We start from the raw sequence: 26,046 nt of genomic DNA, 5'->3' as shown, positions 1-26,046 counted from the left end.
AGCACCCGGAGGAAACCCACGCGGACACAGGGAGAACATGCAAACTCCACACAGAAAGGCCCTCGCCGGCCCCGGGGCTCGAACCCAGGACCTTCTTGCTGTGAGGCGACAGCGCTAACCACTACACCACCGTGCCGCCCCAGAAATGAATCTAAATACTTTTATTCATGTTCACATCATATGAGATGGCAACTAAGTATGTGGTTCCAGGACAGAAAAGTGATGCAATGCCTCCTCATCATTTCAGACTTAGGTTGATGGAAAAAGTTTGTGAATGCAATGAACAAGGAAGGTGAAAGATTTCAATTCTTGAGACCAGGATTTCTCAAAATAACAGATGTCAAGCTGAAGGACAGAGATCAAAGGATGGGCAGTGCGATGTGTTCACCACTACCATATGATGGAACATAAATTTCAATACATTGGAATAAATCAGAAATCCGAAAAATCTATATTTGTGTTCACTTTGAAAAGCAGAAGCAACACTTATACACAATTGTAGTCCAGTGCAATCTGTCTAGCTCGAAAATCTCCGTAGCCAGCAGATTCAGTTCTCGATGATTGGTGTTAGTTATTTGATTAAATGTGAAGATTGTGGGATTGTCAGATTACAGAAAAGGGTGTCATTGCACTAATGGATGTGTTTTACATCTCATTGTAATAACCATGCTCTAATATAGTACACATATCTTTTCCTTTATTTATTGTAAAGTATTGCAATATAAATGCTTTATGAGGATGAAATATGCATGAGAAATTGCACTTGCATCCCACTTCTTTGAGTGATCAAGGAGTGTTTTAAGCCTCTGATTACTGGGCTGCCTGTAAGCAATAAAGTACTTTGTTTAACAAGGCAGTGAGGAATGAGTCATTTGACAAGGTGTGCTCAGGAGAGATCTCTGAAATGGTTTAAGGCCGTGTGTGTGTGTGTGCGCAGTCTGTCATCTGAGAGATCTAATCTGTGGTTAGGACGCACACAAATGACACGTGTTGTTTCTGTCGGAACGCTCACCTCACGCTGACCCTTAGCACATCACGTCTCGGCTAATAACGTAGCGTGTCTCAGGTAGAGGAGACGTCACCGTTGCAAATGTTGCGTCACTGGTTGTCACGGACACACGCTATAGGAGAGGGAGAGAGAGAATAGATTTAATTGCAGCTGCATCATGCCTGGGCAGTTATTCATTTCATTCATTCATCCTTTCATCAATTTTCTCACTTGTTTACATGTGCTTGCCTCTGTTGCAGACAGAATGGCCGACACCTGCCACCTGCCTAGACAACAATGCAACCTCAGCTTTTTATATATATATATATATATATATATATATATATATATATATATATATATACACACTTGCATATACAGTGCTCAGCATAAATGAGCACACCCCCTTTGAAATGAATACAAACAATTTCCAAAACGTTGAAAAGACAAAGTTTAATATAACATCTGTTTAACTTATAACATGAAAGTAAGGTTAATAATGTAAACTTAGATTACACGTTTTTCAGTTTTACTCAAATTAGGGTGGTACAAAAATGAGTACACCCCACAACAAAAACTACTACATGTAGTACTTTGTATGGCCTCCATGATTTTTAATGACAGCACCAAGTCTTCTAGGCATGGAATGAACAAGTTGGTGACATTTTGCAACATCAATCTTTTTCCATTCTTCAACAATGACCTCTTTTAGTGACTGGATGCTGGATGGAGAGTGATGCTCAACTTGTCTCTTCAGAATTCCCCAAAGAAAATAATTTCTTTACACAATAAAGGTGAAGGCTACAAGAAGATCAGCAAAGCTTTACTTATCAGTCAGAATACTGTAGCAAAAGTGGTACAAAAATTTAAGAAAGATGGAACTGCAATCATCTCACACAGACGTCCAGGTCGTCCACGGAAGTTAACACCTTGACAGGAGCGTCTTCTGATGAGAAGGGTTGAAGAAAATTGGCATGCAAGTTCACTGCAGTTATCTAAAGAAGTAGAAAGCCAAACTGGGGTGACTATTTCCCGTGACACAATACGGCGTACACTGCAGAGGAATGACATGCATGGATGCCGTCCACAAAAGAGGCCTCTCCTAAAGCCCAGGCACAAAAAAGCCCGCCTAGAGTTTGCCAGGGCCCATGCTGACAAAGATGAAGACTACTGGGACTCTATACTCTGGAGTGATGAGACCAAGATAAATGTTTTTGGAACTGATGGCTTCAAAACTGTATGGCGTCGCAAAGGTGAGGAATACAAAGAAAAATGCATGGTGCCTACAGTGAAACATGGTGGTGGCAGTGTCATTGTTTGGGGCTGCATGAGTGCTGCTGGTGTTGGGGAGCTGCATTTCATTGATAGCATCATGAATTCACAGATGTATTGCTCTACACTGAAAGAGAAGATCCTACCATCACTCCGTGCCCTTGGTCATCGTGCACTTTTCCAACATGACAATGATCCTAAACACACATCTAAGGCCACTGTTGGATTTCTGAAGAAGAACAGGGTGAAAGTGATTCAGTGGCCAAGTATGTCTCCTGATCTGAACCCAGTCGAACACCTATGGGGAATTCTGAAGAGACCAGTTGAGTATCACTCTCCATCCAGCATCCAGTCACTAAAAGAGGTCATTGTTGAAGAATGGAAAAAGATTGATGTTGCAAAATGTTGCCAACTTGTTCATTCCATGCCTAGAAGACTTGGTGCTGTCATTAAAAATCATGGAGGCCATACAAAGTACTAGATGTAATAGTTTTTGTTGTGGGGTGTACTCATTTTTGCACCACCCTAATTTGAGTAAAACTGAAAAATGTGTAATCTAAGTTTATATTAGTAACCTTACTTTCAAGTTATAAGTTAAACAGATGTTATATTAAACTTTTTTTCAACATTTTGGAAATTGTTTGTGTTCATTGAGATATTGTTTAAAATGTTACTTTTCAAAGGGGGTGTACTCATTTACGCTGAGCACTGTGTGTATATATATATATGTGTGTGTGTGTGTGTGTGTGTGTGTGTGTAGGTAAAGCTGATGTGTCCTACAAGGCTATTTCATAAAAGCAGGCATGGGTTCTTGTTTTTTCTTGTTAATTGTTAATGGATAGAATTTTAGGGGGCAGCCTACATTAACTATGTTCTTAGTCAGCTAGGTTTGACTACACAGTCCGGAGTGTTTTTTTTTTAATGTTGAGTTTAATGAATATAAAACAACATTGGATTAAACCAGAAGCACTCTATGATGCATATGCCAATAAGACACCTTCATCCAAAATCTAGTCTTGTCTAAAGTGATGACAACTCACCTGCAGAAACATCAACTTTACCTCCTGATCTTATTCATCCACCACACCAGGATTGACATAGATGCCTCCACTCATCTCTCAATCTTGTTAGAGCTGTGTTGATCTTGCAAAGTGTAACACCATGATTAGCTAGAAGGCAAAATAACAGTCCTACATCAAATTCAATAAGACGAGGCTCTCCTTAATTCCCTCAACTGCTGCTCCATGATGCATACAATGCCCTTATTCTACACAGTAGTGGTGATTGTTGTTGTTGTTGATGATACGTTAAATAATGTTTAAAAAATCTATTTTTAAATTCACTGTATACATAATTTTTTTACAAATGTATTGTAAAAGAAATTTAACAGAAAATATGTACAGAAGTATATAATAATAATAATAATAATAATAATAATAATAATAATAATAATAATAATAAAAACTCAGAAAATTGTTCAACATTTTACAGTGTAAAAGATTAAGTACACTAGGGCTCTGGGCTAAATTTTTAAGGTAAGAACTGTCCCAGAAACTTCCTGAACTATAAACCTACCATCCCATGTTCATATTCAATTATTTTTGTTTACAATAGTGTTAGGTTTAGTGTTAGGTTATTGTAACACTTCTAAGGAAGGGTGGAGCACAGAGGACGGCAGGACAGAGATCAGGTTCGGCAACAGGGTTTTTATTGCCACACTTTTCAGTGAACAACTTTTATACTGCGCACGCACGCACACACAACCGGCGTCTGGTTCGGGGATGAGCTCCTCTGCTCTCTGCTCTCCCTCCTTATATAGGGCGCGGTCACTGGGAAGACACAGACAAACACAGGTTAACTGACATCAGGTGTAGTGATTCTGCCACTTACCTTCCCTGACTCTGCCCTCCTGTCACAGACCGGCGCTTGACCACGCCCCCGCTGCCACAGTTATAACATCAGCAACAACATCAGCTGCTTTAGGATTATTATGTAGATTTTGGATTACCCCCCCCCCCCCCCCCCACACACACACACACACGCTTTCAAGAATCAAAACTGGCCAATACACCCCCCTCCCCCCAAATAATAATATTTAATGAATGAAAAAATATTGCCTTTTATAAATAATGATAAAGTGGTTGGTTTTCGTGATTCAATGTAATTAGTAAGCAAAAAATGACATTTTTTTCAAACCCCCCCCCCCCCCATCCCTGTTTAGGCCCAACCCATCCTCCTCTCCCCATGTTATCTCACAAGCAGTAGCACATAAAATGAATATAAAATGAAAAGAGGTGCAACAAACAAACAACAGTTTTACCTGGTTTGTCCAACAAAAAGAGAAAAAAACCCTTTCCCAACAGAATGCTAATTAAATGAAAGTTTTATTTTCTGCTGTGGTTTCATTGTGTTAGGTGAAACATTAGCTGGCTAGACTAGCCATCATAGAATCTGATCACTTGTATCATAGCTACTAGCTAGCTGTGATCTCATCTCATTCTCATCTCATTATCTCTAGCCGCTTTATCCTGTCCTACAGGGTCGCAGGCAAGCTGGAGCCTATCCCAGCTGACTACGGGCGAGAGGTGGGGTACACCCTGGACAAGTCGCCAGGTCATCACAGGGCTGACACATAGACACAGACAACCATTCACACTCACATTCACACCTATGGTCAATTTAGAGTCACCAGTTAACCTAACCTGCATGTCTTTGGACTGTGGGGGAAACTGGAGCACCCGGAGGAAACCCACGCGGACACGGGGAGAACATGCAAACTCCGCACAGAAAGGCCCTCGCCGGCCACGGGGCTCGAACACAGGACCTTCTTGCTGTGAGGCGACAGCGCTAACCACTACACCACCGTGCCGCCCACGCTAGCTGTGATTATCTTGATTATTTTGAAGGTATATCAAGTAGTTAATGTAATTTAGGATTTAACCATTAATCCCTATTATTCTCTAATCCCTATTATTCTCCAACAGTTATTGCAGTATTGTAATGACTGCTATTAATGCTGCAATAATTGTTTGATAATAATAGGGATTAAATATTGTTAAATTGTGGCATAACTAGTAGATGGCTGAAGATATGGTCAGGAAGTGATAAATATCCATTTCACTGATACTAGAACAGCAAACTGATATGCTACAAATTTGGTGCTTTTGTCACAAAGTGGACCATTTTAGCCTATTCTACTGCACTAGTTGGCATGTGTATTTCATGTTGTTTTGGTATATCTCTTCCCCATAAAATTCATGTGAACCAGCCTTTTTGAAAAATTTCCCGACAGAGTGGGAACATGCTGCCGAACCACCCCCACACCAAATGCATGGAGACCTCAAAGGACATGGGACATGAAACATAAATGTACGCTATATCAGTTTCTTTCCATTAAAAATATGAATTAATTGCATCAACAAATACAAAATCATCTATTAAATTCAGCAAAATCGTTATATTTGTGATGATTATATGGCATTTCTGCTCGAGCTTCGATATGCATATTTTACAACCGGAAGAGCCGCTGTCACGTGATCATACGTCACAAAAACTTTCGGGCACAGCACAAGTGGATAGATGAATGGAGAAGTGAATGACAAGAAAATTGTTTTTATAGTCTTATAACGTACATTGAACATCATGGTGTATTGTGCTGCTTATGGTTGCAATAATTCCAATGGGAAATGCCCTGGAGTAAGTTTTTTTGCATTCCCCAAGGACCCGAAGCTGAGGAAAGTGTGGGCTCACTACTGCCGTAGAAAAAACTTTGCACCTACTGTTTCCCACAAACTGTGTTCGGACCATTTCACTGAGGATTCTTTCAACATTAATACTCAGGTACTGAGCGATATTAATTGCCAAGCCAAATTTAAGAGGCCGTATAGCCGGGTTCATGGAGGCAGTGATAGCGCCATAATATACAGGGCCTAACATTCCAACAACTGTAGAGACAGTCAAGAAATCCTGTAACATTAATGGACATTTAAATAGGAACAGTCCACCGTACTTCCATAATGAAATATGCTCTTATCTGAATTGAGACGAGCTGCTCCGTACCTCTCCGAGCTTTGCGCGACCTCCCAGTCAGTCAGACGCGCTGTCACTCCTGTTAGCAATGTAGCTAGGCTCAGCATGGCCAATGGTATTTTTTGGGGCTGTAGTTAGATGCGACCAAACTCTTCCGCGTTTTTCCTGTTTACATAGGTTTATATGACCAGTGATATGAAACAAGTTCAGTTACACAAATTGAAACGTAGCGATTTTCTATGCTATGGAAAGTCCGCACTATAATGACAGGCGTACTAACACCTTCTGCGCGCTTCGACAGCGCATTGATACCTTCACTCGGAGTTGTACCATTATTTTTTAGACAGGGCGGACGGACCAGGGCATTCGCCCGCCTGGCCGTGCCCGACGAGGAGCGCTCTCGGCCGGCTTGGGAGGCAGACGGCAGCCCCTCCTGGAAGTGTGGTTTTACCATGGGCCTCATGTGGAAAAATGCCGAGGTGCTTTTGCTAAGCGACTGAAAGCCGAGGTAAGGATTAGTATTATAATTTTGGCTGTATCAATTATTGATTATCATAATTCTGACTCGTTTCGCCATTTTGAATGTTTTCATCTCGGACTCTGGAAGCATTGTATCTCAATCAATCTCGAAAAATATCAGCAAAAAAAACCTAGCTTGCAACGGACTTTAGCTAGATCTATGATGAACTTTCAATGTATGATACAAAAATAATACTTCTTTCAACAGATCATTAGCCTTTGAGCAGAATTGTTTTTAACTTACCAGGAAGTGTTATCGAGCCGACCACTTTCAGTTTCATGGGGATTGAATGAACTCTCACTCTCAGAATCATCTGACCCATCAGAGTAAAGACAAGATCTATGTTCATGTGAATTTCCAGCTATCGGTTCGAATTGATAGGGTCTAACTTCATATCTCTGTGAAACATCGGGAATGTCACTGTCGATGGTGTCCATTTCGGTAACCTGTTTACATTAGATTCCCAAGCGCTGGCTCCTTGGAAAGTTTTTGTGACGTCACGGGTCACGTGACCACCTAGCTAATTAACGAATCATTGTTTTACGCTGATGTATAAAAAAGTTGAATAATGTGATGATTTTCACATTTTTGACGCCCTTCAGTGATTTAGATAGCATTTCTTATGTCCTTTATACATAATTATACCCAGAAAAAAATCCATGTCCCATGTCCTTCAAACTTGAATGTTCAACCCAAAGTTACTCCCTTGCCAATAGGTACACAATATTAGCTGAAACCTTATCTTCCAAACAACCAAATCAAGTATACTCAAAAGAGGGAGAAGAGAGATAAACAAAAAAAAATTTAGGCTGCAGACCTTGTATATTTGGTGAGTAAAGTGATTCTGATTCTAATATTCTATAAGAAAAGCGATGATCAGTGTGGCTTGTCATTAGGAAAGTGGTGAGCAGTGATTGGTTGCTGGGAAACAGTGGTGCTCAGTGATTGGTTGTTGGGAAACAGTGGTGCTCAGTGATTGGTTGTTGGGAAGCAGTGATCAGTGATTGGTTGTTGGGAAGCAGTAGGATCAGTGATTGCTGGTTGGGTAACCCTAACCCAGAGTAGTTTACATTATTGTAAATGTAATGTAAACTGAAAAGAGGTGCATTATTGTAAACTACTTGTACATTACATGTACATTGTACACAATATACATGGATCAACAGGAATAGTGTAGATTTATTCACAATTTTTACCTCATCATCATTTTTATTTTCAACTACTGGCCCATTTTTTTTAAATGCAGCATTTCTGATACTGTCTGGTGCAGTTTTGTGCTCAGTTTACCTTTACATGAAGATCAGAGGGGTCATGTGATATTTTAATCAACACAGTTGACTAACATAGCGATCCATAAACATAGCTTAGCTTAGTAGTAGTAATTTTTGCAGCAAGCTAAAAAAGTCCCACCATCCTTACTTCAGTCGAACATCTGTTCACCTGTTACTTTATATATTTTACAGGCATTGAGTGTAAATGCTATGAGTATACTGATGCATAATGATACAATGCATTGTGATACAAAAATGTGATGTTCATTTACATTTAATGTAATTGCACTGTTTGAACAGCAGAGGTGCCAATCATAATGCTATGCGGGTGGCATGATGGTCTAGTAGTTAGCACTGTCGCCTCACAGCAAGAAGGTCCTGGGTTCGAGCCCAGTGGCCGACGAGGGCCTTTCTGTGTGGAGTTTGCATGTTGTCTGCGTGGGTTTCCTCCAGGTGCTCCGGTTTCCCCCACAGTCCAAAGACATGCAGGTTAGGCTAATTGGTGGCTCTAAATTGACCGTAGGTGTGAATGTGAGTGTGAATGGTTATTTGTCTCTGTTTGTTAGCCCTGTGATGTCCTGGCAACTTGTCCAGGGTGTACCCCGCCTCTCACCCATAGTCAGCTGGGATAGGCTCCAGCTTGCCTGTGACCCTGTAGAACAGGATAAGCAGCTACAGATAATGGATGGATGGATATTTAATGCTATTTTGCTTTTCTAGTGTCTGCAGTCTCCTGTGTTCTTGCTCATAGTGATTGACTGAGTTTGACAGAAAAACTGTGCGCTGTGACCTTGTTTTCGAGAGAGAGAGAGAGAGTGTGTGTGTGTGTGTGTGTGTGTGTGTGTGTGTGTGTGTGTGTGTGTGTGTGTGTGTGTTTTGTTTGCTTGTTCCTCAGACACTGCAGGACAGCAATGGACTGTCACTCCTAGCAGACTAACTGATTGACAGCTGTCCTTTGGGATGATCAAACACAGTGAAGACGCATGTGCCAAGGCCTATTGTGTTTAAGATCGTTTTATGAATTCTGATTTTTCTTTATAATTCAGTTTGAATTTCAGGTTGAAAAAACACACTTCTTATCAGCTAATACAATATACTGTAGATAAAAAATCAAAATCAATTGAAGCTCAAATTACACAATGAAGCACTCATGGGTAGTGCTCCAGTATTCATGTACACAAAGAACACTACATTCTTCATGCTGTGCTAATTAAATACATTGTTGGAGGTCTGAATTATAAATGATATTATCACAGTGTCATGAAAACATAGTATTTCTCCACATTGTTTTTGCAATATTTGGTGATACACCTAATGTATATAGCCAATAGTACGGTATGTGGACACCTGACCATCACACTCATGGGTGGGTTGTTTTAGGTTTTTGATAAAAAATAAATCATGTCAATTTTTTTCCACTTTTAACTTGATTTTGCAGCCAACAAAATTCAACTGAAAAAAAAGGAAATATATATATATTTTTTACTTACAATAACCTAGTTGCATAAGTGTGCACACCCCTAAATTAATACTTCTGCTTGTACCGTAATACAGCTCTCAGTCTTTTTGGGAAAGAGTCTACCAAATTAGCATATCTTCATTTGGCAATTTCAAAACTGCTCCAGATCTATCACACTGCAAGGGTATATCCTGTGCTTAGGTTTTTGATAGGAGTTAGATCTGGACTCTGATAGGGCCATTCCAAAGCGTTGATCATCTTTTTCAGAAGCTGTTCCTTTGTTTACTTGGATTTGTGCTTTGGGTTGTTATCAGTTGTCTAACAAAGGCCTACAGGTTTTGTGGCAAAATAGATTGGTATTTGGAGTGATCTATGATTCCCCAGCTGAGGACAAACAGAACCACAGCATGATGCTGCCACAATGCTTTAGTGTGGGTATGGTATTTTTTGGGTGTTAAGCTGTCTTGTTTATGCACCAACAATTACGCCCAATTAGTTCTATCTTGGTGTCATCAGACCATAACACATTTTGACACATGGTTTGGAGTGATTTAGGCAGTCATTTTTTTTGTGAGAAAGTGCCCCCTTTAGCCACCTTACCCCATAACTCATATATGTGAATAAAATAGATTACCACATGCACAAACTTAATTGTTAGATATTCCTGTAGCTCTAGGTATTGCTAGTGTAGGTCTCTTGACAGCCTCCCTAATATATTTTCTTGTCCTTTTTGTCAAACTTGGAGGGACATCCTGCTGTGTGTAATTTCACTGTGCCATTTTCTCCACATATTGTTGATGTTGAATATGTGTTCCAAGCTACATGAGCTCCTGTACATGCTTGAATTTTGTTGGTTGCAAAATCAAAGGTAGAAAAATATCTGTTATGATTTATTTTGGTTTCTTTATTTTACATCACAAAAAGCAGCGCTTTTAACAGTGCTGTTATATTTTAAATTTTTACATTTTATATCCACTGTATGTTGTAATATACATTCCAGTGGCGCTCCCATTTCAGTAGCTGTCAATAAACTATCTGCTTAGATGAGAAACTCTGGTCTCTGTGGTGTCTGTCACTTTGTAAGCGAAACAAATGATTGAATTTAACCAGAACAATTAGTTATCTCTCCTTTCCTCATCTCATCTCATTATCTCTAGCCGCTTTATCCTGTTCTACAGGGTCGCAGGCAAGCTGGAGCCTATCCCAGCTGACTACGGGCGAAAGGCGGGGTACACCCTGGACAAGTCGCCAGGTCATCACAGGGCTGACACGTAGACACAGACAACCATTCACACTCACATTCACACCTACGGTCAATTTAGAGTCACCAGTTAACCTAACCTGCATGTCTTTGGACTGTGGGGGAAACTGGAGCACCCGGAGGAAACCCACGCGAACACGGGGAGAACATGCAAACTCCGCACAGAAAGGCCCTCGCCGGCCATGGGGCTTGAACCCGGACCTTCTTGCTGTGAGGCAACAGTGCTAACCACTACACCACTGTGCCACCCCGGGGAGGTAGATGATGTTCTTTAAAGGCCATGGGTCTTTTTCTCTCTCCCTTGTAGGATTAGCAATTCATTCTAACACCACCCCTCAACACAATATCCTCATTGTTAAACTCACTTTATACCAATCGCCCAAATTATATCCCAGGTTTCAATCAAAGACCACAAATTTGCATATTCAATTATATTCTTTTGAATTATTCATGCTTTACCGGAGGTCATCACAACACTCTGTGACATAGCATGTCTTCAGGCGGTCTCGTAAAAAAGAAGCGGCACTGCTGTTTAATCTCCACCTGCATAAAAAGCTGCTTGGATAACACTAAATAGGAAAGGCTGTTTATGATCAATCTGTTGTGCTCTGCCTCTGTGGTGATGCTGGAAAGCTTTCTGAAAGTGATCATTCAGCCATCTCTACACTTGAAAATATAATATCATGTTAAATTAACTTGAATAGTGCCAGAAAATGTAAAAGATAATATGTATGTCACATGTATAGCCTGTTCATGATCATCCATCCTTGTGTTTCAGAATAATGGATGCTGTCTGTGACTGATCACCATCAAAGTTATGGAAAAGAAGGATGATGTTTCCAACCCTGAATAAAAACGATATGAGTGAATTATCAAGTTGTTTTAGGCCCTGCTGTGAGTGTGCTTGTGGATGCAGCGCATGAAGCAGGACATGCTTTGCTATGGTTACACTGCATTGAACTTTGGCCCCCTTGTGGAGAGCAATTCAGACTGCCATCAATTGAAAAGCCTTCATGAAGCCGACTGAAGGCAATCTATACACCCAGGAGACTCCAAGCTGAATATCAAGCTAAAAAGCCCTGAATAGGAAGAGTGTGTAACAATGGAGAAGCATTACATTAAATCACCAATGTTGGTGTCTGCAGCTTCACAGGCATAAATGTGTGTGTGCGTGTGTGGGGGGAGAGAGATTGGTCAGTGCTTTGTACGTAAATGAAGAGGGCCTTACCTTATAAGGATCTCTCCACCTCTCCATGCTCCTGATGAAGGAACGAAAGCAGTAATTATCAACAGCATAATGTGCTTAGTGTGTGAGTACCCAAATTTAACCTTATAAAGACTAATTACCTAATAAAGCTGAGATTTGTCTCTCCGCATCATTTTCAGCTGGGCTAAAACAGGTTGTCAAATAATACAATAACAACAATATGATGGTTTTCCAAACGTATAACCAATCTTTTCTAAAATTCAGTATTAACAGATTAAGTAAAACACCACCCAAAAAAGGTAACACTATGATTTATTTCTTGCAGTAGTAGTATAACACAAGATAAAAACAAAACACCAGGCTCAATCTTTATAATTATATGTACACTATGTACACAAGTAATAATCTTTTTTTTTTTCAAACCATTTTTACATAGCAGGAAAGAGTGTTTGGGGCCTCAACTCCAGGCTTTAGTGTTTGATAGATTCTGAGCTGCAGTTACTGTCAATGTGAACTTTTGCATTTTCAGCCTACACCTTTCTTCTAAACTCCCCAAGAACACATCACTATGTACACTGATTAGATCACACCAGAATGAGCTTGTTGGATATCCCATTCCAAAACTACTGGCATTAATTATAGAGTTGGTCCCCCTTTATAGCTGTAACAGCCCCCATGCTTCTTAGAAACAAGATTTTGGAGTGTGTCTGAGGGAATTTGTGCCCATACAGTCAAAAGTGCATTTCTGATGTTGGGCACTGGTGTGTTGGCTGACAAACCCTGGCTCTCTCTGACATTCCAAATCATCTCAATTTTTTTTTAATGGGTCCCAAATGTATTCAGGGCTCTGTGCAGTTCCTCCAAACCAAACTCATAATCCATATCTTTATGGACCACGCTCTGTGCACAGTGCAATTACCATGCTAGAATAGGAAAAGGCCTTTCCCAAACTGTTGCCACAAAGTTGGAAACGTATAAATGCTGAGCCCAACCCCCACAAAAACCAGCCCCAGACCATTATCAGGCTGGTAAGTAGCATCCTCCCGGCATCGACCAAACCCAGATTCATCCATCACACTTCCAGACACTGAAGCATGATTCATCACTCTGGAGAACACATTTCCATTGCTCCAGAGTCCAGTGGCAGTGCTTTACAGTACACCACTCCAGCCAACACCTTTGCATTGGCATTTTGAATACGCTCATGAGCAGCTGCTCGGCCATTTCATGAAGTTCCTGCTGCACAGCTTTTGTGCTCATGTTGCTTCCAGAGGCAGTTTTGAACTCTAATGTGTGAGTGATGCAACAGAGGACAGGCGGTTTTAATGCCCTACAAGTCATGAGCATTGAATCAAGTGTCAACTGAGGCTCTGTAGAGAGTCAGTTTGTTATGCCTCCGCCACCGTAAGGTGCAGGAGGCATTATGTTTTCGGGTTGTCCGTCTGTCCATGCGTCCGTCCGTGTGTGTGTCCGTCCCGAAACCTTGTGAACATGATATCTCAAAGACTAATGAAATGAATTTCACCAAACTTTCACCATTTGTGCACTTTGGGACAAAGATGAAATGACTGGATTTTGAGATCAAAAGGTCTAAGGTCAAGGTCACTGTGAGGTCAAATGTCTGTCCGAAAACCTTGTGAACACAATATCTCCAAGGCAGGGGTGCAGACCCGATGTCAGGATTGGGGGGAACACAAAAGTGATTTTTTTTTTTTTGCCCGTATGCAACTCATACCATACAGAGATGGAATGCAGAGTCAGAAATATATTTGTCAAACATAATTTGTTCCACCATTTCTATCTAAAATGTGAAGAATGTGAAGTCTGAAAATACATTTGTTTGTACAATTTTGAATAATTTAGGGGATTTTTATTGGGGGGGACAATTCATGTTTTTTCAGAAATTGGGGGGGGGCACAAATGAAAGGAATTTCATCAGACTTTAACCATTTGTGCACTTTGGGACAAAGATGAAATGATTGGATTTTGAGATCAAAAGGTCTAAGGTCAAGGTCACCGTGAGGTCAAATGTCTGTCCGAAAACCTTGTGAACACAATATCTCCAAGGCAAATGAAAGGAATTTCACCAAACTTTCACCATTTGTGCATTTGGGGACAAACATGAACTGATTAGATTTTGAGGTTAAAAGGTCACAGGTCAAGATTACTGTGAGGTCAAATGTCCATCCCCAAATCACAACTTAATAAGGCGTGTAGTCTACCAGGCGGAGGCACCCCCCCCCAGCGGCGTCGAGTTCTATCTAGTTTAGCTGCTGAGGTGAAGATGCTCATGAGAGAACCCTCTCCTCAACCCCACCGACGTTGCTTGTCACGTGATAATCAGCACGCGCTCAAATCTCCGTGACAGACGACGCTCGAGCGCGCATCAGCACTCGCAGTAACCGGCGCGAGCTTTCTTTCGCTCAATCATCCGGGTGTCGCGCGCAGTGCGCAGTCGCGGCGCTGCAGCCGTTTCAGAGAGAGAGAGAGAGAGTGAGAGAAGCAGAGACGCAACGGGACTTGGCCAAGCTACAAACATAGGCACTTGAAAAAACGGCTGGGGGAAGGGGAAAAAACGCACAACGTCAACGTGTAAGCTTAAAGACATGGACATGGAGACGGTAGAAAACGCGCCCTAAAATGCCGCACTTAAACAGGGATACGGCGAAGCGAGCGAGAGCAGCTTCCCCTCCCTTCCTCCCTCATCTTGTCCCCTAAACCGGTGATCTCGTCTCAGGTGCTTCGTCCTTCTTGACGCAGTCCGATTGAACTCGGGGAGCAAAAAAAAAAAAAAATGAAGAAGTTTAATATTCGGAAGGTGCTGGACGGCTTAACGGCTGTCTCATCGCCCTCAGCGGCGCCGCATGCAGGGGCCAAAGAAAACGACTTCATCCTCCCGGAGACGCTCCAGTCCGAGCACTTCCAGCTCTGCAAGGTGGGCAACAGCCAAACGCACCGGATTTACCTTGCATGAGCGCAGTGTGTCCACGGACCGGAGCTGGTGCGCATTAAGAAGCGCGGATTTCCATCATCGGCACATTAGATCATTAAAGCGGCGGTGCTGCTGTCGCGTTCTTTCTTGACATTCGCTGCAGTTTCACTTCTAATTGGACATCTGCATGTATAGGCAGCTTTTCCTACTTTCATATCCACTCAAATAATCCGCTATGCATATCCCTTCCTTTCCTAGGAAGAACGGCAGGCAGGCGCACTCTGAGCACACTGTAGCTGAGCGCGGAGCTGGAGTGCGGGTTTTACGCACGGCTCGATATCCGCGGTTGCGTGTTTATTGTGTGCGCACCGCTGCTGCGTAAAAATATTTTCGCTCGTCACAGAAAATCTGTTTACGCAGCACGGGCCGGTTTGTGCACATACAGAATGCGTCTTAAGCTCTGTGCAGCTTGCTTTGTTTAAATAAAAAAGAAAAAAAGCGCATATAGTGTTTGGAGTGTGTACAGAGCGGTGGTGAGGTGGAGCTACAAACAACGCCAACAGCCAAGATCTGGCCTAATCTGCTCTGTGCGGATTATGTCAGTTAGTCAGTAAAATTAATTTCTCGCACCTCTGACTAATTCTCTCTCTCTCTCTCTCTCTCTCTCTCTCTCTCTCTCTCAGACCTGCATACATAGAAACAATTCAGAATTGAATATAAACTATTCTCAAACCTTCCTGTTTACTGTTGTATGCTGTAACTACTGTTATTACTATTATACACTGAATGAAAATATGCATCATCTTCCTCAACTGTTTTGATAACATATGGAGCTTGTGGCTCAGTGCCTTCAGCATACAGCACCAGTGCAGTGTCGAGAACATAGGAACCACTTATGTAACATGCTTAGGCCTCCACACTCACTCCTTAGACAGATGAGAGATGGAGAAATTGTGTCTCAGAATTGGCTGTTGGCTGAACATATTCTGCCTTTACTGATTCATTATTAAATGTGTGCTAATATTAACATCTCTGATTTTTTTTCTTATCAGACTGTCCGCCATGGTTTTCCCTATCAGCCATCTTCCATGGCCTTCGACCCGGTCCAGAAAATACTTGCCATCGGGACTCAGAGTGGAGCATTACGGTTGTATCCTTTACTCAAAGTGTGCCTTATGTACTTGATATATGTGATCCTTTTCAGGCCAACCCCAAGAAACCACCCGTAAGTACCTTTTTAAACTATTTGTTTTCACATTGCCTATCAGACTCCAGTGTTAACACTTAGTGCTCATGTTGATTTCATGGCTTGGGATATAAATGTGCTTGTTCAAGTTGAAGTGGGAAACACTTTGGTATTTATTTATTTATTCAGTTTCTTATGACTGGCAGAGACATTGTTTTGGCTTGGATACAAATGGAAATGGTTTCTGTTCTTCTGATTTGAGAAGCGATTTCTTGATGAATCGGAATAGTTCCCATTTTAAAAACCTTACTCAGGAAGACGTGAAGTCAAATTTTTTGGAATGAACTGCCATTTGGTTTCAATTCACTCACAGCGCATGCAAGCGAGGCAGCTTACAACTGAATTTCATCAGTGAAAAGATTTCCGTTTCTCTCTTCTTCACTGTATTCAGTCAATCCTGTTGGATGAATTTGCTGTCAGTCAGATTTGCGGATCAGCTTTGTCTGATTCCGTCGTCTTTTATTTGACGGCGAAGATGCTGACACTGTCGGTGAGACTCCAGAGAATTTACCCTGTTTAAAAAGGATCCCTATTGAGGGGCTTTTTGTCACTAAGCCCCACGTGGTGATCAGGATTAAAGTAGATAGGCCCTACACAATGAAGTCGGATATAAAGACGAATGAAAAACGGAGGATGAGGCTCAAGAGTTCCTTGATGCTCACCCTCCTCCTTTAATGCTTTTAAAGCTTGTAGACTGATCCTCAGCTATCAGAGAAAGTACTACCAGAGGACTAATATACTAATATTATTTGATTTCTGTAATCTGTACGTTGTCTTTGCTATGGTTTGACTATACTCTGTGTTTTTTTTTTTGTTTTTTGTGTGTGTGTGTGTGTGTGTGTGTGTGTGTGTTTGTGGTGGAGGAGGTTTGCCAATTTTCCACTACATAGATCTGTATGGTCATTCTTATGGCTTTGTCTATATAGTGTGTAGTTTGTATTATTTATTCTCAGTGTTCTAGTTGTGTTCTACCATCTCAGTATTTTGTCTGTCTCAGCTTTTTTTTCTTGCCCATGAGGATGATGGAAAGTGGCAGATCAAGAGGCCAGAGCAGTAGAGCTGTCCAGAAGATTACTGCAGAAAAAAAAATAGAAAAGTGTACAGTTTTGTGCCCTTGGACTACTACACTATGATCCCAACAAAAAAAAATCAGGCTGTTTTTGGTTTTCTTCTGAAAGCAGGGGAATGTGCTTACCAGGGATTCATGTACTGTATATCAGAGAACAAGTGCAAATAAAGGCCCACTGGGGAAGGAATCACGCTGCCCCCTTACTCACTCTATGAATAGTTTCAGTGGAAGATGAACAGCGGACAGGACAGATCATGACAGTTGTCAGAGTTGCTGTTTTTGCATCAAATTAGTCTATTTTAAAACTACTACTCAGCTGCCAAAATCTTGATTTATAGCATATCATTTCTGCAAACAAAGGCTGTGCACACAACCTGTCTATGATGTACAGAACAATTTCGATTGTGAAATATATAGCATAGATTTGGAGAGAGAGAGAGTGTGTGTGTATGTGTGTGTGTGAGCGAGAGAGAGAATTAATAGAATGTATAATGTCCTTTCATGAGAAATGCATGGACACTACATAGTGACTTTGTTGCACATGCAAAGGCTAAAAAAAAGAAAGAAAGAAAAACATGTCTGCCTTTTTCAAGCACTTAAAATGCTGAATGCTGAAACCTGGAAAGCCTGGATTACAGTGGAACAAATGTCTAAAACCAAAAGTTCAAAATGAGCTGCTAGATGCTGTGTTGAGATGATGTTGTTATTATTGTCACAAACAAACAAACAAACAAACAAACAAACAAACAAACAAACAAACAAACCCTATGTTCACAAGCTGCTGCTGGTGCATACATGTCCCCAAAGTGACACCGCCTTTGAGTGCCCAGATTGAGGTTAAGGGAGAGAAGAATAACAAGAAAGCAAATAAGGGAAATTCTTGTTTCTTGGAATGGTGGTGTGATGAAATTCCATCCAAATTTTCCTTCTGTCTCAATATGACAACATGCTAATACTGTAGAACTCTTCAATATTCTAGTGTAAGATGAACAGGGCTACACTGTGCAGTTTAGATCAGTAATAGAAATACATTTGTAAATGTGGATATTTGTATAGTAAGTGTTTAAAAGGCCTGTCTCTCTCAGGGAGTGTGGTGCTGGACAGGGTGGTTGTTGTCCTTTTGCAAAATGGATTGTTAAAGCTGGGCATACACTGCGATTTTTTCAGTCGCGGTATTCAGCTGCTGCTCACACTGCATGAGTGAATCGCAGGGGTAAACAGCACGCAGCTTACGATTCCTGTTCTCACACTATATGATCCGATGCTCGGATGCGATGCTCAGGATTTCAAACAGGTTTGATTTTCATCCAATCGATCGGGAGGAGGTCGTGAGGTGTTAATCGCTTGTCGTTACCCCATGTATACTACACGATCCTAGACGCACAATTGAGCCAAAACTCGGCCCGATCTCCAAAACAGTCGCACGAGTGAAAATCGTGTCAAAATCAGGCCAAAAATCGCACAGTGTATGCCCAGCTTAAGTGTAGAGGAGAGAAAATGGCAGACTCATATCTCAGGCAGGCCCACTGTCTCTGATTCACAAATCTATTGATTAGAATCTCTCACCAAAAAAAAAAAAACACTACTTGAACCCAAGCAAAAATTCATTAGTGTCTTTGTTGAAGCATGAAAGCAAGAAAAGAAAAGTTTGTCTCTTCCTTCATGGAGTCATGTCAGTGCATTTAGTGTTGATGTTGCATTGATCTGTTTTTCTACTTGTCTCCACTGCTTGCGTAAATAGGATGGTTTCCCTGTAATTTACCTCCAGTGATTTGCTTTACACTGTGGCATCCCAACTCGAATTTATTCCCTAAAACCACTCATATTTTATTCAAAGTGGTCCTTGTGTCAAATGATTGGTCAGGTGATTTGTAAAGAGTGCAATTAATGTTATTATTATGTACCTTGCCTTGAATGTGTGATTGCTGAAGAACAGGCTCTATCTAGCAATGCCAAAGCAGATAATAATTAAGTGTTTTTTTTTTCTTCTTCTCCATGTCAGTGGTAATAAACCTTTTCTCTTGTTTTACTTGTTTTCCTGTCAGGTGTTTCGGACTGAGCGTGGTGGTGCCAGAGCTTACTTGTGTAATCAATGAGCAAGAGAGCCTCATGATGTTTACATGATGTCGATGTATGTGACACGTGGGTTGGGAAAAAGCTCAGGGAAAGTAATAGTTTAATGCCTTCCTTTCTGATCTAAAGACACAACAGGAGCAACCCAACTGTCTTCCTTTTGGCCGTTTACGTAGGTTGTGATTCGTTTATCATTTTGATGCCTCCATAATGATTTGTTGGTGCTGGTATCAAATTATCCTCACACCCCTATCACCGCCATTTGTCTCACATCAGCATTATCTCAGCGTTCCAATAATGTTCCCTACAGCTCCATTCAGAAGCCTGTGTGTGTTCCCTTCAATTCAAAACAGTCTTGACTGAATTTGTTTCTTTGTTTTTCATGCTTAGCTTTTGAAAGAAACTTCTTCTTAGTTAAAATAGAATCTACAGTTTTGATGTAAACATAATGTTCCACTTATCCTGAATGTATTCAACCAAAACAGTGACATTTGGTCACTGATGTGTGGTTCATTAGTTTTACACTGATGCACTATAAAGTTAATGTAGCTAACAGGTAGGAATTATCCATTGCATATTGTTTATATAAGTCTTGTAGATTAAGTGCCTGAATTCTGAGCAGGGATGCTGGTTCACCTGAAATGCAGATGTTTCTTTTATGTAATCTAATAAGGCAGGCTTTATGTGTAGTGTTTGCGCTTTGCTGCTGCTTACTCACAGAGGCCTTTTCACTGTGACACAGACATGAAAAAAAAAGTGGGCGTATATATACAGTACACACACGCTTGAACCTAGTTGTCATAGAAATGTGTCATGTGTGATGTGTTCGGAGAGGCTCTTAAATAATTTACAGTACAATTACCAAATCCCTGCATCAGTCCTGACGTTTGAAGTCAGAGCTACATTGAATGGTTGATGATGTTCAGTGAGAAAGGAACATGTGATTCAACACCTTCTTGTAAAACTCAATAGTGAACTTTGAAAGAGATCTAATATTGACCAAGTCCAAAAGTCTGCATGTTCTCCAAACTTCCTATAAAAAGCTTTTTTTTTGGGATGATTATGTGTCAAGCTGTAGTAATTGAACAGCACCTAATTGTCACTGAAAGACAAAAGACACTGTGAACACCATGTTTCATGCAAATCTGTTCCCAATTTGAAATATTCATTTATCAATTTCTTGATTACCAAGTCAGGTGTGGTACAGTTAGAATTATAATTTGTTGACAGATGAAATAAAAGCAGCTCTTGGTAGTGAACTTTTGGATCCTCTCATGACTCAGTCAGTACGTTTACATGCACATCCAAATCGAGCTACTGTCGGTAATCGAGCTAAGGGTCCCAGCAGGGGTGCCAGAGAAATCCAATCCTACATGCACACAAGGAAATCGAGCTGTGTGAGGTACATTGTGCACCCGAGCCACAGGTGGCGCTACACGCCCCATCGTGTTGGTACACTTCCGGTTGTCGTCATGAAGAAGAGCTATTCAAGAGTATAAACAAAGTTATCAGCAGTGTTGCCAGATACTGCTGACGTTTTCCAGCCCAAAACATGTTCAAATCCGCCAAAATGCACTTAAAACCGCCCAATCTGGCAACACTGGCAGTTCAGTGTTCACAAGTTCCGTGCTCAAGCTGTTAGGCTTGCTCTAACAGACTGTATGGCTAAAACTGTCCTGCGCAGACCACTGTTTTGTAAGACAACTTATTTTGCACAATTGTATATTTTTCTAAAGTCCATTTTTTGCTTACAAAAAATATTTTTTTTTTGCTTACAATTTAACTTATGTCTTAATAAACACAAAAAAGTTCAATTGTTTTGTTTTTATTGACATTCTTCAGATGTTGGAGATATATATATATATATATATATATATATATATATATATATATATATACACACACACACACACACACACACACACACACAAATACAATGACTTGTTTATGTACACAATTCACAGCTATGCAACAGCTGTACAGATGTATTTGGTGATACAGTAAGTAAGCTAAATTTTAACAGTGCAAACAATGCCACAAAAAGAAAAGATTCATGCCGTTGTCATGATTCGTTGTCATGCCGACCGAGGCTGTTGTGTTTCCCGCTTGTGGTCTCGTCACTTGTCACTTCCGGAAGGGGCAGTGCTGAAGTAAGTAGCTCGAATACGTAGCTCAATAGGGTTTACATGCATTAAGTAGCTCGGCAGAAATCGCATAATCTAGGTCGTGTAGCTCGATTCCGAGAAATCAAGTTCGGTTCAATTTCAGCCGAATTAAGGTGTATACATGGCATTTTGAACTTCGATTTCAGTCGAGCAACGGCAGAAATTCGATTCTCTCTATGTGCATGTAAATGCACTGAGTGAACACATTAGGTAATGGACGAGGACATTAGAAGCATGGGAAATGCTATTACTACACTTCTGATGTTTCTATAAATGTACATCTGCTTTTTTTTTTACTCCTAACTGTTCCATTCACATAATATTTTTACCCAACACACTACAATCTCTCTCTTTCTTTCTCTGTTGCACTCTCTACTTCTTTTGCTCCTGTAGCTTTTTCCCCCCCATTTCTCTTTGCTGTGTGAATGATGGGATGTGGTTGCTAGGTAAGTTAGGAATATCATGTCATGCTTTTCATAAAAAGCTCAGAAATGCCTGAAAGGTCACCTGGCTGTTCCACACAGGTAATTACACACAGCTGACAGGATGTTATGCGTTATACATACTGTATGTGCATGCACACTCATGGAATATATAGATTTACACAGTAGCATTGGACAATATGGTGAAAATTTCACATAGACATCAAAGACATTTAATTTTTAAACAAACTAAGAAAAAAATATTGTGTCTTTTTTTTTCTTTTAAAATGTCTAAGATTGTTATAAATAGTAATCCTAGAAGGCTTAAGCCTAAAAGTGGCTGTCTGTGCACTCTAACTTTTCAGTAAGAACTCAGCTTTTAAAGCCAAATAGTCAATATAGAAGATGAAAATAGCATGCAGTGTCCAAAACAAAGAAAGGACAATACCCAATTACGGTATGTTAGTGCAAAAGAAATAAAAAGAAAACAAAAGAACAGAACAGAGAAGGACTGGAATAATAAAGGAATAATGAGAATATGTCAGGAATAAACATGTAATGATTCACCCGATTCACGATTCAATTTAATTCACAATATTGGGTTCATGATTCGATTTTTCCATGATACTTTTGAACAAAAATTAAATTAAATGAAGAAAATTTTATTACCAAAAAATGCAACATTTTTTTTCTTTATCAACTTTTGTTAAATAAAAATTGTTTCATTTTCTTAATAACCAAGAATAATGATTTATATTATTTATATATAATAGCCTATTAATTAAAATATCCTTTTTAATAAAAATGGGAAAAGTTAATAACAAATAGACCTTTTCTTAATAAACTTTTATGAACATTTGTATTACCTGCATTTGCTTCTCTTTTCTTGAACTTTCAGCAGTCTGTAAAAAGAGAGCTCTGATTTCTTGTTAAATCTATTTGTACAATCAATCACACAACAGCTGTTTTCATTTTAGATGTTTTTTGTGTGGTTTTGCAGCATTAGAGCTGTCTTACTTCTGGCTACAGTAGAGTTATGTATATTCCCACTACTTAGCGTTATTGTGCCATTTGCTGTCTAAAAAAATGCAATTACAGCGAGGAAAAACTAACAGCTTATGCAACCTAATAACAATCACAAGTTCATTTTTATTTAATTGATTTGAATTATCATAAATTTGGATTGCAATTTATTGTTATATGCTGAGAAGCAGGGTTCACCCTCAACAGTTTGCCAATCTATTACAGGGCTAACACAGAGATAAACAGCCATTCACAATTTAGAGTAGCCAGTTGACCTAATCTACATGTCTTTGGACTGTGGGAGGAAAGTGGAGCATCAAGAGGAATCCCACACGGGCATGAGATGAACATACAAACTCCACACAGAAAGCCCCCAGTTGGTTGCGAGATTCAAAGCTGGAACCTTCTTGCTGTGAACTGACAGTGATAACCACTGGACCACTGGCCACCGTGGTGCCTATTGGCTGTTACAGAAATATCAATATATAACACTGGGGCGGCACGGTGGTGTAGTGGTTAGCGCTGTCGCCTCACAGCAAGAAGGTCCTGAGTTCGAGCCCAGTGGCCGATGAGGGCCTTTCTGTGTGGAGTTTGCTTATGTTCTCCCCGTGTCCACGTGGGTTTCCTCTGGGTGCTCTGGTTTCCCCCACAGTCCAAAGGCATGCAATTTAGGCTAATTGGTAGCTCTAAATTGACTGTATGTGTGAATGTGAGTGTGAATGGTTGTCTGTGTCTATGTGTCAGCCCTGCGATGACCTGGCGACTTGTCCAGGGGTACCCTGCCTCTCGCCCATAGTTAGCTGGGATAGGCTCCAGCTTGCCTGCGACCCTGTAGGACAGGATAAACGGCTACAGATAATGGATGGATGGATGGATGGATGGATGGAACAATACACCACAATGTGTCTCATTTATCAAGATGAATACAAATGGATTTGTTTGTAAATCATTACTCATTAATTCACACAAGAAATTTGGTGTGCATGAAAATCCCATACTTTCTGAAAAAAAGTTTATATATTTACTTGTGCTCCTAAATATAGGTAAATTTACCTAGGAGCACTAAGAAGACTAATTAATGTAAACCTTGATTAATTGACTCTAAATTGTATAAATCATGAGGAGTTACTGTACCTTCACTTTCGTATGTGGAATACATTTTGTGAAACCCAGTCATTTCATATTAACTAAAGAAATTTAAAAAATGTAAAACATTTTAAAGAAAGTCATTAAATTAAGAACAGTGCTGAAAAAGGAGGATGGACTGTAGTGACTCTGCATATAACTGTAAGTTGCTTTTATTTTTTGCAGCACTAAGTGACTGTTAAATGGCTAATCTGGTATGTCTCAAGCTAGCCTGGGCCCGCCCATCCTAAGTGTGACGCAACATGGGGGGCTTTGAAGTTGCGTTAGCCAGACTAGTCTCAAGCTGCAATGTGCCGTATACATCCTAGTGTGCTGCGTGACTTCCTATGACACCTTCCTGCTTTTCCAACACAGCATCATGGAGGACCCCTCTTTGCATTATGGCTGAGACGCAGAGACGCTTTGCTTTGAATAAAAAAAGCAATTTGCATAGATATATTTTTTCTGTAATCATATCAAGCCATTTTCTTTTTACCTCACTTAATTCACATTTAATTCAGTTTCATTTTTATTGGAACCAATGTGAGTCACAACCATTTTCAGTTCTCCCTCTGAGAAAGACTTTTCATCAGATCAACGCTGTGAACTGCCTTTTATGGAGTTTTGTGCGTGTCACCAAATGCAAATCGGCTATGCAATACACATGATTCAATGTGGGAACACACAAGTACAAAGAAAACTATTCCTTCTGAAGGTTTGGTAAATACAGCTGAAATTCTCCATTCAGTTTGGCTTACATAAAAACATTTAGACACACATGTACTAGAAGATTAATGAATTGTTCTCAGAAAAACTTAGTCAAACACAAATGATCACTATATTAATATTGCCCAGCCCTTACTGCCCAATAGCCAGTGCTTGACAGATTCCAGTTCAGCTTTTCACCTTGAACACCTTGGACACATACAAGCTACAACACATTCTCCTTTCCAGACACACAGGTTCACACATCATTACATTAACAAGGCTGGCTGAGCTGTCTGAATTAGCTGTCACTCACCTAATCTCACTCTCAATCAAAGAACGCCTCGGGCTCATCAATCTGTTTCATCACTGCTTCAGAGAGGATTCGAGGCCCAGAGCCTTTTCCAACCTATTCCCCTGGCTAATGCTCCCTAAGACCTACCGATTAAAACACACACACACACACAAACGCCACTGATATCCTGAAGTGATTGCCGAGGCTGGGCATACACTGCGATTTTTGGCCCGATTTTGACACGATTTTCACTCGTGCGACTATTTTGGAGGTCGGGCCGATTTTTGGCTCAATCGTGCGTCTCAGATCGTGTAGTATACATGGGGTAACGATAAGCGATTAACACCTCACGACCTCCTACCGATCGATCGGATGAAAATCAAACATGTTTGAAATCCTGGTCGCCCATCGTGAGGCTATCGCACTGTTGAAGCAGTGTCACGAGCCGATTTACCGCAACCTGTCACACTACACATGCGCAAACACAGATACGGAAGAGAAAACAAACACTGAGCAGCACTTCCGGTCTCCTCTTCTTCTTCACGTTGCAGTTCCGGATACAAGAATCTGGAAGTATGGAAGTACAGTGTGAGCAGTCAGATCGCATCCGAGCATCGGATCGTATAGTGTGAGAACAGGAATCATAAGCTGCGTGCTGTTTACCCCTGCGATTCACTCGTACAGTGTGAGCAGCAGCTGAATACCGCGATTGAAAAAAATCGCAGTGTATGCCCAGCTTAAGTGGGGGTCTATCGGCAGGTGTTAGAGTGAATGCTACTGTTATTTAGTTACTCTTGGTTCCTCCTGCACACACTTACATATATACATAGACACACATACACAGTGTATGAGGGAGACTGGCTGTGGCAGGTGTGACCTTGACAGGCAGTCTGTGTGGGTGTTTATCTCACTCCTTTATTGCGTTGTCTTTCTGCATTGGCACCTTGCAGTATGTTGGATGTCGAGCTGTCAATTACAAGTATT

General features: G+C 40.7%; 2 protein-coding genes across 5 annotated transcripts in view; both read left to right on the top strand.

Annotated features, from left to right (window-relative positions):
• Positions 1 to 11,620, top strand: part of adgb (androglobin) — a 137,170-nt gene extending 125,550 nt beyond the window's left edge. The window contains exon 33 of the mRNA XM_060914109.1: positions 11,579 to 11,620. Within this exon, the coding sequence (XP_060770092.1) occupies positions 11,579 to 11,599 (21 nt within the window). The 3' untranslated portion in view covers positions 11,600 to 11,620. The remainder of the gene's footprint in view (positions 1 to 11,578) is intronic.
• Positions 11,621 to 14,801: 3,181 nt separating this feature from the next.
• Positions 14,802 to 26,046, top strand: part of stxbp5a (syntaxin binding protein 5a (tomosyn)) — a 322,570-nt gene continuing 311,325 nt past the window's right edge. For all 4 annotated transcript variants that reach the window (XM_060914103.1, XM_060914104.1, XM_060914102.1 and 1 more), the window contains exons 1-2: positions 14,802 to 14,942; positions 15,992 to 16,089. In XM_060914103.1, coding sequence (XP_060770086.1) covers positions 14,802 to 14,942; positions 15,992 to 16,089 — 239 coding nt within the window. The remainder of the gene's footprint in view (positions 14,943 to 15,991; positions 16,090 to 26,046) is intronic.

Source organism: Neoarius graeffei, chromosome 2 (assembly GCF_027579695.1).
Source record: "Neoarius graeffei isolate fNeoGra1 chromosome 2, fNeoGra1.pri, whole genome shotgun sequence".
NCBI lineage: Eukaryota > Metazoa > Chordata > Actinopteri > Siluriformes > Ariidae > Neoarius > Neoarius graeffei.
This window is presented reverse-complemented; position numbering and strand designations above follow the sequence as displayed.